Source organism: Bombyx mandarina, chromosome 11 (assembly GCF_030267445.1).
Source record: "Bombyx mandarina strain Sakado chromosome 11, ASM3026744v2".
NCBI classification, from domain to species: domain Eukaryota; kingdom Metazoa; phylum Arthropoda; class Insecta; order Lepidoptera; family Bombycidae; genus Bombyx; species Bombyx mandarina.
Window position 1 is genome coordinate 12,071,697 of NC_143218.1, and position 14,322 is coordinate 12,086,018.

The 14,322-nt window shown below is 35.6% G+C and overlaps 1 protein-coding gene across 1 annotated transcript in view; it reads left to right on the plus strand.

Moving 5' to 3' along the window:
• unc-13-4A (BAI1 associated protein 3) overlaps positions 1–14,322 on the plus strand; it is a 94,873-nt gene that overhangs the window by 16,179 nt on the left and 64,372 nt on the right. The window contains exons 2-3 of the mRNA XM_089731504.1: positions 8,424–8,704; positions 9,869–10,073. Coding sequence (XP_089587630.1) covers positions 8,548–8,704; positions 9,869–10,073 — 362 coding nt within the window. The 5' untranslated portion in view covers positions 8,424–8,547. The remainder of the gene's footprint in view (positions 1–8,423; positions 8,705–9,868; positions 10,074–14,322) is intronic.

The window sequence follows — 14,322 nt, forward strand, 5'->3', positions numbered from 1 at the left end:
AAACAATTGCTCTTGAGTTGTTAGGTCTCCTTCGGAGGCGCTCGGGCAGTTGTTAGCAAATCCCACCCCTCTTGGCTGAGCCTTTGCTCGCCCACCTGTCCTGGTGAAACTGGAAAGGCCTTCGGGCCACCAGTAAACTTTCAATCATAAAAAAAAGAAAAAAAAAAAAAAAAAAAAAAAAAAAAAAAAAAAAAAAGGGTTAGTTCGCTTCGCCCGTCGCTTGCGACGTAGGGCTCGACGAGGACGGTGACCAGTGCTTGTGGTATCTAAAAGCACCGATAATGGATCGGGTATATCTTCATTTCACTGTCACTAATAGACTTAAATATTATAAAAATAGTAAATTTAGTTTATAAGTAATAAAATCGTCGTAAATTTATTTAATAAAGTAATTTAATTATAACTGGAATGCGGGCACCCAGGCTGCTACGTGAGATCGAAGATCAAATTTAAATTATATTATAGCTACCGGAACTAATCCTTCAAACGGAAGTTCATGAGTGTTTCGCCTACATCTGTATAATTCTATTAAATTACGGCCCACTGTAATTAATTTCAATAGTTTCATAATTAAGTAGCTTAATGTCAAACCGCACCTTTTATAAATATGTGGAAAAAACCCGAGTGCGAAATTATCATACACTTATACCGCAGCTCGTACATAGAATTTTGAATTGTGGGACGTGAAACGGAGACTAATGTCTAATCTACAAGTTATGTTTGGTATTGGCTAGTAAGTGGCTGCCATAAAACATGTATTTATGTAACATATACATACGTTTGTATTATATAATAAGCGCCAAATAGCAAGCAGCGGCTTGGCTCTGCCCCTGGCATTGCTGAAGTCCATGGGCAACAGTAACCACTCACCACCAGGTGGGCCGTATGCTCGTCTGCCTACAAGGGCAACAAAAAAAAAAAAAATATATATATACATATAGCAGCGCCTACAAACCAAAATACAGGAATCAGGATAATAGTCACTCATGCCGGTTCACAATTCACCTTACCACCAATAAAGCACCGGACGGTGCATTGGTATGTAGCGATGCACCGGTGTTCGAATTCCGCAGGCGGGTACCAATTTTTCTAATGAAATACGTACTTAACAAATGTTCATGTTTAACTTCCACGGCGAAGGAATAACATCGTGTAATAAAAATCAAACCCGCAAAATTATAATTCGCGTAATTACTGGTGGTAGGACCTTTTGTGAGTCGGCACGGGTAGGTACCACCACCCTGCCTATTTCTGCCGTGAAGCAGTAATGCGTTTCGGTTTGAAGGGTGGAGCAGCCGTTGTAACTATACTGAGACCTTATATTTCACATCTCATGGTGTGTAGTGGCATTTACATTGTAGATTTCTATGGGCTCCAGTAATCATTTACTACCAGGTGGGCAGTGAGCTCATCCATCCATGTAACCAATAAAAAAAAGAATAAAGAAATGTCCGATATCCTTGATATAAGCTGAAATGATTTTTTTTAATTTTATAATTTATAGGCCCTCTTTATAATATTATTATTTTTCATAAATATTAGTCGATATCTTGTAAAGGGTATCTATATTATCATTTTCAATAAAAAGATATTTGAATACGTTCGCTTCAGTAAACGATCAGAAAAACCGACGAAAAGAAATTTAAAAACATGCGGTGTGTTGATAAAATAGTTTCCCACTCAGACATCGGAACAGACAGAATCTTCTTTTCCTATATTTTTATTAAATATAAGTTCGTTATTTAATCGTCGTTCGTAATTTTTATAAAATAACTGTTCGATATCCAAACGCCATTGTAAAAATATTGCGCCTTTTTTCCTTTCCGCCTTAGTTACTTATTACCACAACTATGCCGATGTAACTTAGAGGAGGTATCAATCAACCCGATTATGTTATGAACGTCAGTGCAAATTCAAATTACGTCACCTGGGTGCGTCTATTTTAATTATTACATCTAATCTTCAGATTAGTTTAGTTTGTGATTTTTGCACTTAAAATAAGTCCAATAAAATAACTCCGTTAAAAAATCACTGCAATCTCGTAATACACATATATTCGTCTTCTCGCATTAAAACTGTATAATCTCAAAATTACTAATTTTACAGGAGAGTGTTTTAAAGGTTTAACCTGTAATATTTTTAATATTAATCATATTTGCAACATATTTTTTTTATTTTTTACCAGTTACATTATCTTTCTTTTAAAGTAATATAAAATTATGTACCGTATTAATTTTGTTAACAGTAGTCAAAACATAAGTAAACTAAAAAAAAATAAAAAGTAAAACTAAACTACGCTCTTTTGACAGTATTTATGCGAAAAATACTGGTGATACCAAATGTTTACCCATATTAACACGTTTTCGAATATTTTTGGAAATTGTACACTTTTAATGCGAAAAGGCTATATGTATATACATATATATCTGGCTATACATATATCTGAAGAAGTAATATGACAAAAAATGTCGAAAATTTAGCTGTTATAATTTATAATTAACAACGTTAGGAATTTCGTTGCAATGGAAAGCTTCTTAAAAATGAAAACTAATTTTAGCTAAAATAAGGTTGGAGGTCGAAACCGTCCCCTAGAGTCGGGAGCACTCATCTGCGGGTTCCTATTTAATTTGCTCATTAATCCTTGAACATGAGTCGACCTATTAATAAAATGGTCCTTTTTTCAGTTATTTATTAATGCTGTTGAAGTCCAAGTATATGTAACTATTATTTTACTTTTTTTATAATTGAAGGGTTACTGGTGGCCCGGAGGCCTTTCCAGTTTCACCAGGACAGGTGGGCGAGCAAAGCCTCAGCCAGAAGGGGTGGGATTTGCTAACAGCTGCCCGAGCGCCTCCGAAGGAGACCGAACAACTCAAGAGCAGCTGCTTCGCGAATGAATCTACTACCGGATCGGAACCGCGACCCGCTGAGAAGATCCGGCGAGAAACTCAGCGAGCTGATGCATGGGTTAGGTTGCACGTCGACCTCTTTGTCGAGTTCGACGAGTACGGTTACCGGGATTCCTAAGCCTGCTCCTAGTGTTAGAGCTGAAGGCGTCTAATGCAAAGGTTATTGGATCTAATGGATTCGAAAGGACGTGTCATTTTACTTTTTAACCCAAGCCGTCGGCTTTAACGCCGTTAGGAATTACTAATTAATCACACATGTGTAAACTAAGAAGCTTTAAAAAATATTCATATTCGACAATTGACTTAACAGTCGAAGTTACAGTTCACCTAGTGTTAAATGGATACCAATTACCATAGACACCAAATCGTGATCAGCGCCGCCTCCCATGAGGGACAATGCGAAAGTCGGAGATGAATTAGAATACTGATCAAATTTACATTTTCATAACTTTATTCTATTAATTTTTATTTTTCGTTTTTGCGCATTTCATTTGATATAATGTAAAAAGTGTACGTGAACACATAATATATTTCACACTGTCTCGTAGAATCTACCGATTAAGGAACATGCAGTCTCTCTTCACTGTCACGTTCTTCGTAAGTAATATACTTTTGACTGGTGGTAGGTAGGCTTAGTTATTCTTGCCTATTTCTGCCGCGGTATAACCAGGGTTTTTTGTTTGAATAAGTATTCTAATGAAGTGGGATGTTAAAATGGGCAGTAGCATTAAATTGTGAGGACCATGGGCTCCTGTAGTATTTTACAACCCATAGTTTAATATTTTGACATTTTACTACACCATTTGATAAAGTAGAAAAAAAAACATACAGTATATGATGCTCTGTGGTTTGTACAGATAATCACGTTGGTCACAGTAGTATGGCGTCTACAGATAGGTTGGTTGGTTTCATAAAGGCGGGCGGCCATTTTACGTTCCAGCACAGCACGCGAGCTTGTTATCGCAGTGTTTCCGACCTTCCTATCCACCATTTGTCACTGCCCGTTTATCTATAACGAATCTTCAACAAACACTGATTTATGTGTTTTATCACGTGCTATAACTTCTTCGGTCGTTTTATGAAACGTGACGGATGAGCGGGGCGAAAGAAAAATTGATTTTGATTCCTTACGAATATGCTAGTTACACTATAAATACAATAGATTCAAGGCTCAAAGCGTAGATCAGAAATAAAAAAGATATACATGAATCGATATGACCGATGTATTTGATAAACCTATGGCAATATAGGGAATATTTAATTGATGGAGCTCAAGAGTTCTTTAGTGACTACTGCGTGGCGGGGTGATTTACACCATGCCCGTAATAGGAAGCCGGGTGATGGTAGACCGCGTTCCTGCGACCGCTCTGGGGCAAGGTGCAGCGTGGCGCCATCAAGGTGGGCTCCCGGCCCGTCGACCGTGGGAACCGGTGGTCCTGTCGCCGGCGGCCGCCAGTCCGGTTTCTGGGGGACGGCGGGATGGATGTAATATGCTCTGCGTAAACCCTGTCCCGCCGTCTTAATAACTCCGACTGGGCTCCGGCCCGATCCGGGGTAGGGCGCCGGCTGTGAGCGGTAGGAGTTTTTAGTGAGGTTCAACTCCCACATACCCTACCCACTGCGCGGATGAGGATCCGACGATTTTCTCCTGTGGAAAAAAAAGAACAAAAAAATGTGACTACTGCGCACGGGAAGTGTAGTTTGGACATTCCCTCCACTTGATAAAACGGATTTGTATTATATACGTAAACAATGTGGAGTTTGATATGAATAGAAAGCCTTTGTATGATGACATACAATAAACGTATATAAAGGATATCGTGTTTGTTAAGCTCTCACGGAAATAGAGTATTATCTAAAACATATCTAATATATTTCTAGTCGAACGTAGTTGCGAGTCTTCCAATCAACACAAAATTGGTTTCGTCTATTGAGAAGCCTTTCAAATAAGCCAGAATGAATTTGCTTTGTCTGCCACTAGCTAATTCAATCTTTTTATCGAACTAAAAATTGCACAAAGGTTATTTCGCAGAAGAAATTAAACGGCTTGTGAATTTAAGTCTTGATGATTGAATTTCGACCTTTCACCAACAATTCAAGGATCCGAATTGTTTTATGTTTTGCTATTGACTATTTTTTTATTTTAAAGGCGGGAAATAACCCAATATAACCTAACCTAACCTCTAAAAGCCGTTAAAATATCCTAACAAAATAATAAAGAAAGTCGATTGACAAACAAACATGAGTTTTTTTTTCAAGAAAAATACCGGCAATTTATATTAAAGCTCGCTCATCAAAATAAAATATATTATTAAAAATTCAGAGAAGAAAATTGTCTGTATATTATATGAATTAGATTTCAAACGGCTTAGATTGTTTTTAAATGTTTAAAATTCAGAAATCATATTGTTAGTTTTAAAGCAATCGATCAATTTGATTGAATTAATATTTATTTTAGGAAGGGTTATAGGTTTGAATCCCAAACATTACATAATCCGGTAAATTTTCAACATAGGAAATTTTTTTTTTGTGAGGTTAAGATTAACATATTTTTTCAAATTGTCCAGATTAACTGCTTTTAATTTTAATTTAAAAACTCATTCGCGATTATGTTATTATGTAGCTGCTCTCGAGTTATTAGGTCTCCTTTGGAAGTACTCGGGCTGCTGTTAGCAGATCCCACCCTTCCTGGCTAAGCTCGTGATCGCCCACCTGCCTTGGTCAAGATGTGAAGGTCTTTTAGCCACCAATAATTATTACATCCTAATAAAAAAAAAACCAAAAAGCAGCTATCAGAGCTAACTAAATACTGCTAAACCACAGAATTAATATAACGACTATATCCTTATCAATTGAATAGCTGCTGCTATATATCTCAGATTGTTGAGTGTGCGGCAGGGAAAATCGTACAACCTGCTCTGAGGAATTGTTCGAGATGATACCGGCATCTAGTTGTTACCATCGCACCGTTCGCCACCGGAGTAGAGTTCATCCATACTACCTGGAGCTGCTGTGGTCATCCATAGTGCCTTTCCAGAGGTATTTTTGCCACGTACCATCCGGCTATGGAATGAGCTCCCCTCCACGGTGTTTCCCGAGCGCTATGACATGTCCTTCTTCAAACAAAGCTTGTGGAGAGTATTAAGCGGTAGGGCGGTAGGCAGCGGCTTGGCTCTGCCCCTGGCATTGCTGAAGTCTATGGGCGACGGTAACCACTCAACATCAGGTGGGCCGTATGCTCGTCTGCCTAAAAGGGCAATAGAAAAAAAAAACCAGGACCACCGTAGGAACGTCTGACCAATGCTCATATTATTTATTTATCAATCATATATTTTGGTCAATTAAGTGTGATCCAAATACTTATTGCTTTATTATTATGCAGAAATGTATGAGGCGGTAAACGCTGTGATTGCATTAGAATACAATTAAGCAGTTCGATGACACCGTAACCTAATCTACACTTAGCGGGCTTTAGCACAAATACGCAAAACAAAATTTTCAAATACAATTCGATGTCTGTTTTTGTGTATGCAGTTCACAGTCCAACTGGTGCTATAGTAAAGATCTTCTGTTGCAATTCATTATTATGCTCTCCAAACTGGTGTTCGTATCTACTTCGTCGTAATGGGCAACAACGATAATCGAAATACGCTTTGTCGCATTTTCTCAGAAAAACTAATTGTGGAATCCAAACTAGGATTGATTAGTAATAATTGTAATACGGATTTTTATTAACTGTCTTAACTTTTCCTCAGTTTAATTAAAATAAAATATTCAATTAAGCCTTTTATCCTATCGTTTATAATTTACATTTCGAAAAAAGCACATAATTAAGTAACATGGCTCAATGTTAAATAACAATTAACGATATGACTTCCAGTCTTCTAGTTTTGAGCCGTAATATTAGGAAGAATTTATTTGCAACATTGCAATAACAATTACGGGTCGGGCTTAAAACAAGGCTGTGCACGTCGATCGTCGTAAATATTCGACTCGATACGGTTCCCATTAAAACGTACAGCAAAGTTTTGGGAAAAAAAAACTAGTCTCTACACTGTAAAATAAATTGGCTGAAAAATACAGTGCAGCCCAAACTAGGCCTTTTTTTGTTTTTTTGGATGCCGGAACCACGCATACGCGGCAAACAAGTAATAAATAACATATGAACTTTCTATCTTCGAATACCAAATATATTAAACAAATATATGGCTGACATATTTTTAGTTGATAGCTTAGTTTCTGAAATTGTAAGTATTATAAAGATTAAGCATTTATACACATAATTGAGAACAATGATATATAATGAGTATATATTAATAAACTCAAGCAATTCGATACTTAATTATAAGACTAAGTCTACTATTGTTTTACTATTACTTTATTGTTAGACTACTTTTAAAATGATGAGTGAATGATTTTTTCCCAAAATCGAAACCAATGAATTTAATTGAAATTTATTTAAAAATATGTTTTTGACAACAGTTTTATGGCAGATGAAAATAACGAATTCTAAATAAATTGAAGGACAGTCACCGAAACTTTTTCGACTTGCCAAAAACTTAAGTTGAAGAAAAAGTTAAGCTCTCGCTCATCTCATCTTCTTATTGCCTGAATTCCGTGAGGTTGTAGGGCGCTTGAAATTCTTTCATTGTTCGCTTTTCTATGGATTTGGCGAAGAAGAAATTATTTTGAATGAATCTCAAACGAATCGAAATTTTTTGTAGCAAATACCTTCCCATCGTAGCAACAAAAGGATTTAATCCGAGAACAAATCGCGCGAAGCGTGGAACAACATAAAATGTTTATTATCCGGCCTTATTGTTAGAAGTTTTGTGGCCATTCCGCCGACAACCGTAATTTTTTAATAACTTCAGATTCTTGACATTACAAAAATATTATCTTAATAAAAATATTATTAATATCATCTCTAAGCAATCTGAAGCTTCCAGCTTCAAGGGTCATTATTCCAAACAATTTAGACTTTAATCTTATATCACAATCATGAAACATGAGGGCAAATTAATCAAGGTAAAGGATAAGTTACATTTATGCAGTGTGATTGAGTGTGTGAAAGAGTTCCGTTATTTGCTCAACATAATGTCTTGTGAGCTCAGCTACCCAATACTAGACTACTAATACTACTATTAATACTACAAAATACTGAAAATAATAAAGTAATCTGTATCTTTCTGAGCTCTAAGAAATATATATATTTTATTGCTTAGATGGATGGACGAGCTCACAGCCCACCTGGTGTTAAGTGGTTACCGGAGCCCATAGAGATCTACAACGTAAATGTGCTACCCATTTTGAGATATAAGTTCTAAGATCTCAGTATAGTTACAACGCCTACCCTACCCTTCAGACTGAAACGCATTACTGCATCTCGACAGAAATAGGCAGGGCGGTGGTACCTACCCGCACGGACTCACAAGAGGTCCTAATGCCAGTAAACTATACTATAACCAGTAAATTGTACTATTCAAATTATAACGCAGTTGTATTTTGTTACAGATTCCTTCGTCGATCATGAGCAAACGATAGTTGAAACTCTAAAGTGTTGAGTGGTTTTTGATTAACATTAACTTGTTCACAAATGAGTGCGTTATCATATTAAGTGTTCGGTGCGAGTGCAACCATGAGTTTCTTAACATCATTGGGGCAGTATGTGGCGGGCGTAGCTGACAGTGTGGCCGGTCTGGCGCTATCACCGCGGCGTGCACCGCCCTCACGACATCGCTCTGCTGAGGAGGGTCAGGCACAACAACCTCCACCGTCAACTGCTACTATGCGTGGTAACAAGCTCTGTCAACTTTCTTTTTTCAACTGTCTTTTGTCCGTAGATCTTGTAGGTTGTATGATACTAAATTCTCTAATGCTGACATCTTTTGTTTGTCACCTGTAAGCATATAGAAATGCTATTTTGGAATATTTATAAGGTGATTTAGTTAGTCCGATGAGTATTTTTAAGTTTTATAGTGTAAGTTGATATACATAATAATATTATCAATATTGTCGTCCATAATTATTATAAAATATTTTTTATATCTCAGGAATGTGGACTATTTTTGCAACGTTTCGGTCTTTTATTAGACCTTCATCAGGCATCTGAAAATTACACATATTGATAACCAACAATATAAAAAACAACAATTGACAATTGACAATTGTGGTTTTTTATATTGACAATTGACAATTGTTGTTTTTTATATTGTTGGTTAACAAAAAAATATACATAATAATATGTGCGTATGTATGTGTTGCTTCTTTTTGTGTAAGCTTAAATTTCTAAATGTCTCTTTTGTATTCCTTTATTCAGTCTCTACTTATATGTGATTTTGATGGTGGAAACATGTTTGGTTATTGTTTTAGCTATTTTTTTAAATATTATATGTTTGTATTGTACTGTTGGTTTCCCAAATAAATAAACTTAATACAATACCCACCCTACTTTAGAATTTATATTACGCTACATTCAAAAGCGATTGTTTTAAAAAGAATACGATTGGGTTCTAAAAAAGCTGAGATTCTCGGCATCCGCGTTGACCCATAATGTTTGCGTAAATCACAGGATTTTTTCATTTTAATAGATATAATCTTCACAAAATTTGCTTGGTTCTTTAATGGTGATTTATAATCATAAGTATAGAATTTATTACTATTTACGCGAACGTAACAAGAGTTAGACCTTATTTTGTGTATCTGTATGAAAAAAATATAAAAAAAAATATATACATATTATATTTCTTTTTTTATTGCTTAAATGGATGAACGAGCTCACAGCCGACCTGGTGTTAAGTGGTTACTGGAGCCCATAGACATCTATAACGTAAATGTGCCACCCATCTCGAGATATAAGTTCTAAGGTCTCAATATAGTTACAGAAGTATCAGTATAGTTATAGAAAATATTTATACATAATTTGCTTAAAATACCTATTTGTTTTTACTTGGTTGTAGGATTTCCTAGAGTTCTACCAACAGAAGGCGCTTCTGCCCTTGGTGCCCGGCGGCGCACTCTAGATTGCTTGGCTCCAGCACCAGCTCAACGACGAGGTGGATCACTCCGGGTGCCCCGACACCAAGCACCACCTGAAAAACCCACGATGGCATTTTGCAAAAGACGTCTCTCTTGGCCAGAGGTCGATAACTCTGTGAACTCGGGGTAAGCAATTCTGTGGAAGTCTAATTTATCACATGACTTGCCAATATAGTCGGCTTATCTTGACATTGTTATAGGTTATTAAACCATACTGCAATCTGGAGAAGTTTTCCGCAAATCTGAACTTTAAATTCGGGTAATTTCAAAAGTTACCGATGAAGACATAAAATTTAGGATTTGGGATAATTTATAACGACTGTAAATTTTCAAGGAGCTATGTTGTTAGAGTTTTAATAATGTAACGTTAACAGAAACGAAAAAATGAGATGAGTCGGATATATCAGATGAGTCGTGGCCTCGACCGTATGTTGAAGCCATTAAAAAACGAAAGATTCATTTTAAATGACAAATACTGGCAACATTGTTTTTTTTTTAAATAAACTTTATGCCTAATCTAACTGTAAGAGTGCACTTAGACCAAGCAACTAACTCGCTAAAGGCTCTAGATAGTATAAAAACAAATAAAACAAGATCAGTAGGTACTTATTCGGTAAACTTCGTAATGCCTACCCGTGAAGTTGTACCGTTATTGCTGAAACGGGAACCGTCAACAGCAGTAATGATATTGGGAAAATCACGGCTTCTCGAAGGATATTAACCTGTTTCCGCGGAAGTGGGAATTGCAAATTCGAACGACAACCCCATACGACCCGTGACGAAACGTGAATAGAATAGTGATCACTAACTACTTCTCGAACCTCGAAACAATGATTTGTTATTCTTTCACATTATTTATTTGGTTTAGCGTTAAAAATAAGATTTCTATTTTTTTTTCAATAGAAATAAAATTTTTGGTATTTCAAATCGCACCGGTTACTAGATTATGTATTATATATTCGGGGACTCGCAAATGAAGTACATAACCCGCAAATTTTAATTTGCGTAATTACTGGTGGTAGGGCCTCTTGTGAGTTCGCACGGGTAGGTACCACCACCCAACCTATTTCTGCCGTGAAGCAGTAATGCGTTTCTAACTATACTTGAGACTTTAGAACTTATATCTCAAGGTGGGTGGCGCATTTACGTCGTAGATGTCCATGGGCTCCAGTAACCACTTAACACCAGGTGGGCTGTGAGTTCGTCCACTCATCTGAGCAATAAAAAAAAAATCGCACATACGACATACGGTGCGATAACGTCACTTATCCATATTATGTAATTTTTCAGGAGAATCGTTGAAAATTCAACATCTTATCATATATAGTTCTGCTAGACTAAAGAAATAACGATAATACCTATTTAACCTACAACTTTAAATTTCATCAGTAAAGGCAAACATCTCACTTATAACTAATAAAAAATGTATTTTCTTATAATCAGTTCCGTTTTAACAAAAATTTCATAAGTGACGTATATTCACAAAGACTGTTGACACCGGCTGCGCATCATGATTCAAAATCACTCGACTAGTAAGACCTTAAGTCTAAGAATAGTCTAGAATTGTAGAAAATGTAATTACGTGTAGCAATAACGCACGTTCTTCATTCCGATAAGAGTGTCAATAAACAAAGTGGTCACCAGATGAGCTGGAAATTACTAGATGGAGCAATTTATCTACAGGGAGTCCAATTGGGTTAAGCAGAAAATTTGATTAAAACGCCCGGCGACCATTACCTTTTATTTATTCTGACACTTTAAATGTAATAAATTTTTGTCCAACTCGACGATGAGTTTATGACGACCTCGACACTCTTAGTGAGTATTGGAGGATTTAATTTACAAAATTCTTTGATTGAGTGAAGATTTGAATAATATTACCTTTTGCTACTTCACTAGTTTCATATTGAATTGGGTATTTTTTAAGTGAGACATAATTCAGATTTTATAGAGAACAATAATGTTTTAAAGTAAAATAAAATACTGAAAGTCTAGTCTATCCTAGCTTATAATTAATTTAATTATCATTTATCCCTTTATACATTTATCCCTTTGGTTTACTTTAGCAATAACTGATGATTTATTTGAACATTTAATTTGAACTCAGTACAACTCAATTTTAATAATTTATTGATAGATCCCTTTAGACATCTTCATTAACATCTTTAATGTCATCAAATAGCTGGCTCGATGAGTCATGTTATGAGAGGGAAATTCAATTTGTTAGCCTTCTGATGACATTTTCGCATCAGAGTCCATCGCATGCATATCGGAAATAGAATTAGCAGACGGCAAGCGGACACAGTAAAAATCAAGCTATTAGTGAGCTGACAAAGGATTCCAATTATCGACGAGAAGTTCCAATTTGTTTTCTAATTTGAAACGCAGGAGTATTCCATAAGTTAGATTTAATTTTATCGTAACGCACATGCGATGGACTATTTTGTTTTGTATATAATACTTTCGCCATGTTCACCAATGAAAACTTTTATTTTACTTTGTCATTATTTTGTGAAATCTTCAACTTATATGTATTTTTAATCCTCTGCTGTTGTTTGTAACTATATAATGATAATACTAAATATAGAACTATAGAAGTATTTTTGGTAGATAAAGCAATAGCCTGTCGTTTAATATTGGGCACCTGTATACTCGTAGAAACGATTTTCTGAACTGCATCGATTTGTTCAGTTAGCGCACGCCGGTGACGCAGTTGAACACCGATTTTTCTCCTAGCTTACTCTGCTTGTGACCCTCTTTTTTTTAATGCCTTTGTAGGCAGACGAGCATACGGCCCACCTGATGGTAAGTGGTCACCGTCGCTCATGGACGTCAGCAATGCCAGGGGCAGAGCCAAGCCGCCGCCTACCATAAATTAAGAGGACTCGTTTTTAAATTAAGAAAAATAGATATATTTTTCCGTTTGTGGTTTGATAATTAAATAAACACATTACCGGTCAAATCTTTCATATCAAAACATCGCACGATTGCAAAAATAAGCGACTCTAAACATATAAGAAAATCTTAAATACATAGGTTATGTTATTAATTGAAAAACACTATATATATATTTTTTATTCATATTAGCTGTACAGTCAAAATTTGGTTTTAAAACATTTTGAGATTGTTTACAAGAATTATAAAGGGGTGGAGTATTTATTGAAAACTTACAAAATCAAAACTTTATACGATATAACTTATTGTTATTTTTGAAATATAAATTTTGCAAATAACGATTTGCAAGCCTGATTGTAAATGTAAAATTTTGTGATCCTTAACCGGCAAACAATCCGTGATATATTATTTTATAAAAACAAATCTCTTGTTATAAGTTATTTTTATTCATGTGTCAGATTAATTGTGACTGGAGGTTTCATGTATGAGGGGATCGGGTGGCAGAAATCCGTCACAATGCAAGGACGGCATTGGGTTGGTGTACCCGTGTCCCCAGATAACGTCACCGCACTGAATTATACGCGCATATAAACGAAAACTCACTCTGTGGACAGATGAATTGTATGTTGAGCAGAAAATGTACGAAAACTGGAAACAATACATACAAGAACAACAATACTAGCATATTCACATTTGTTATTTATATGGTTTAGTTTGGTTTTGTGGTTTCTCAGAACAATACTTATTATCCGTATTCTTATAAATCGCAAATAAAAACATATGCTTAGAGGGCCTATATGTATTGGTTTTCATTCGCAACATTCCTTATCCACGAATCACCAAATCAATACAAAACATTATCTAGAAAAAAAAACCATTGAATCATGTTTGTTGTTCTTTTGAAGTTTTGTTATCAAAATAATACCGGATTTACCCCAAAAAAATAATCAATCAAATTAATTTATTTTATCTTAAAGAGGAATCTCTAAATAGAACAGAAACAAATCGAAAGATTTGACAATTACATTCTACTTTATTTGCGTCATAAGAATGTTTTGTCCTACTGTGGAAATAAACGATTATAGGTACTTATAACGTAGGCACAGCTCGCTAGGTAAATGACAATAGCCTCCAATCGGATCGGACAATAGCTGCATTTCCCGTGAGATAGGATTATTCCAAGATTATTGAAGGAAATTTTAATTAAAGCCAGGACTCAGTTCCAATGTCTCAATTTGAACTGACCCGTTGTGATATTATCACGATAATGAAACGAAAACAAACACGTTAAGAATTATATTGGGTTTCATGTAGGTACATGAACCGGCAAAAATGATATTTGTTAACATTGTTATTATTCTCCTTACTATGTATATATATTGTATGCATCATTCATTAACGTTCCTTTTTAATTTGGATTTTTTGTTTTTGAAAAACAACATCAGTATTCAACGTATTTGTATTTATCTGGATGGAATCG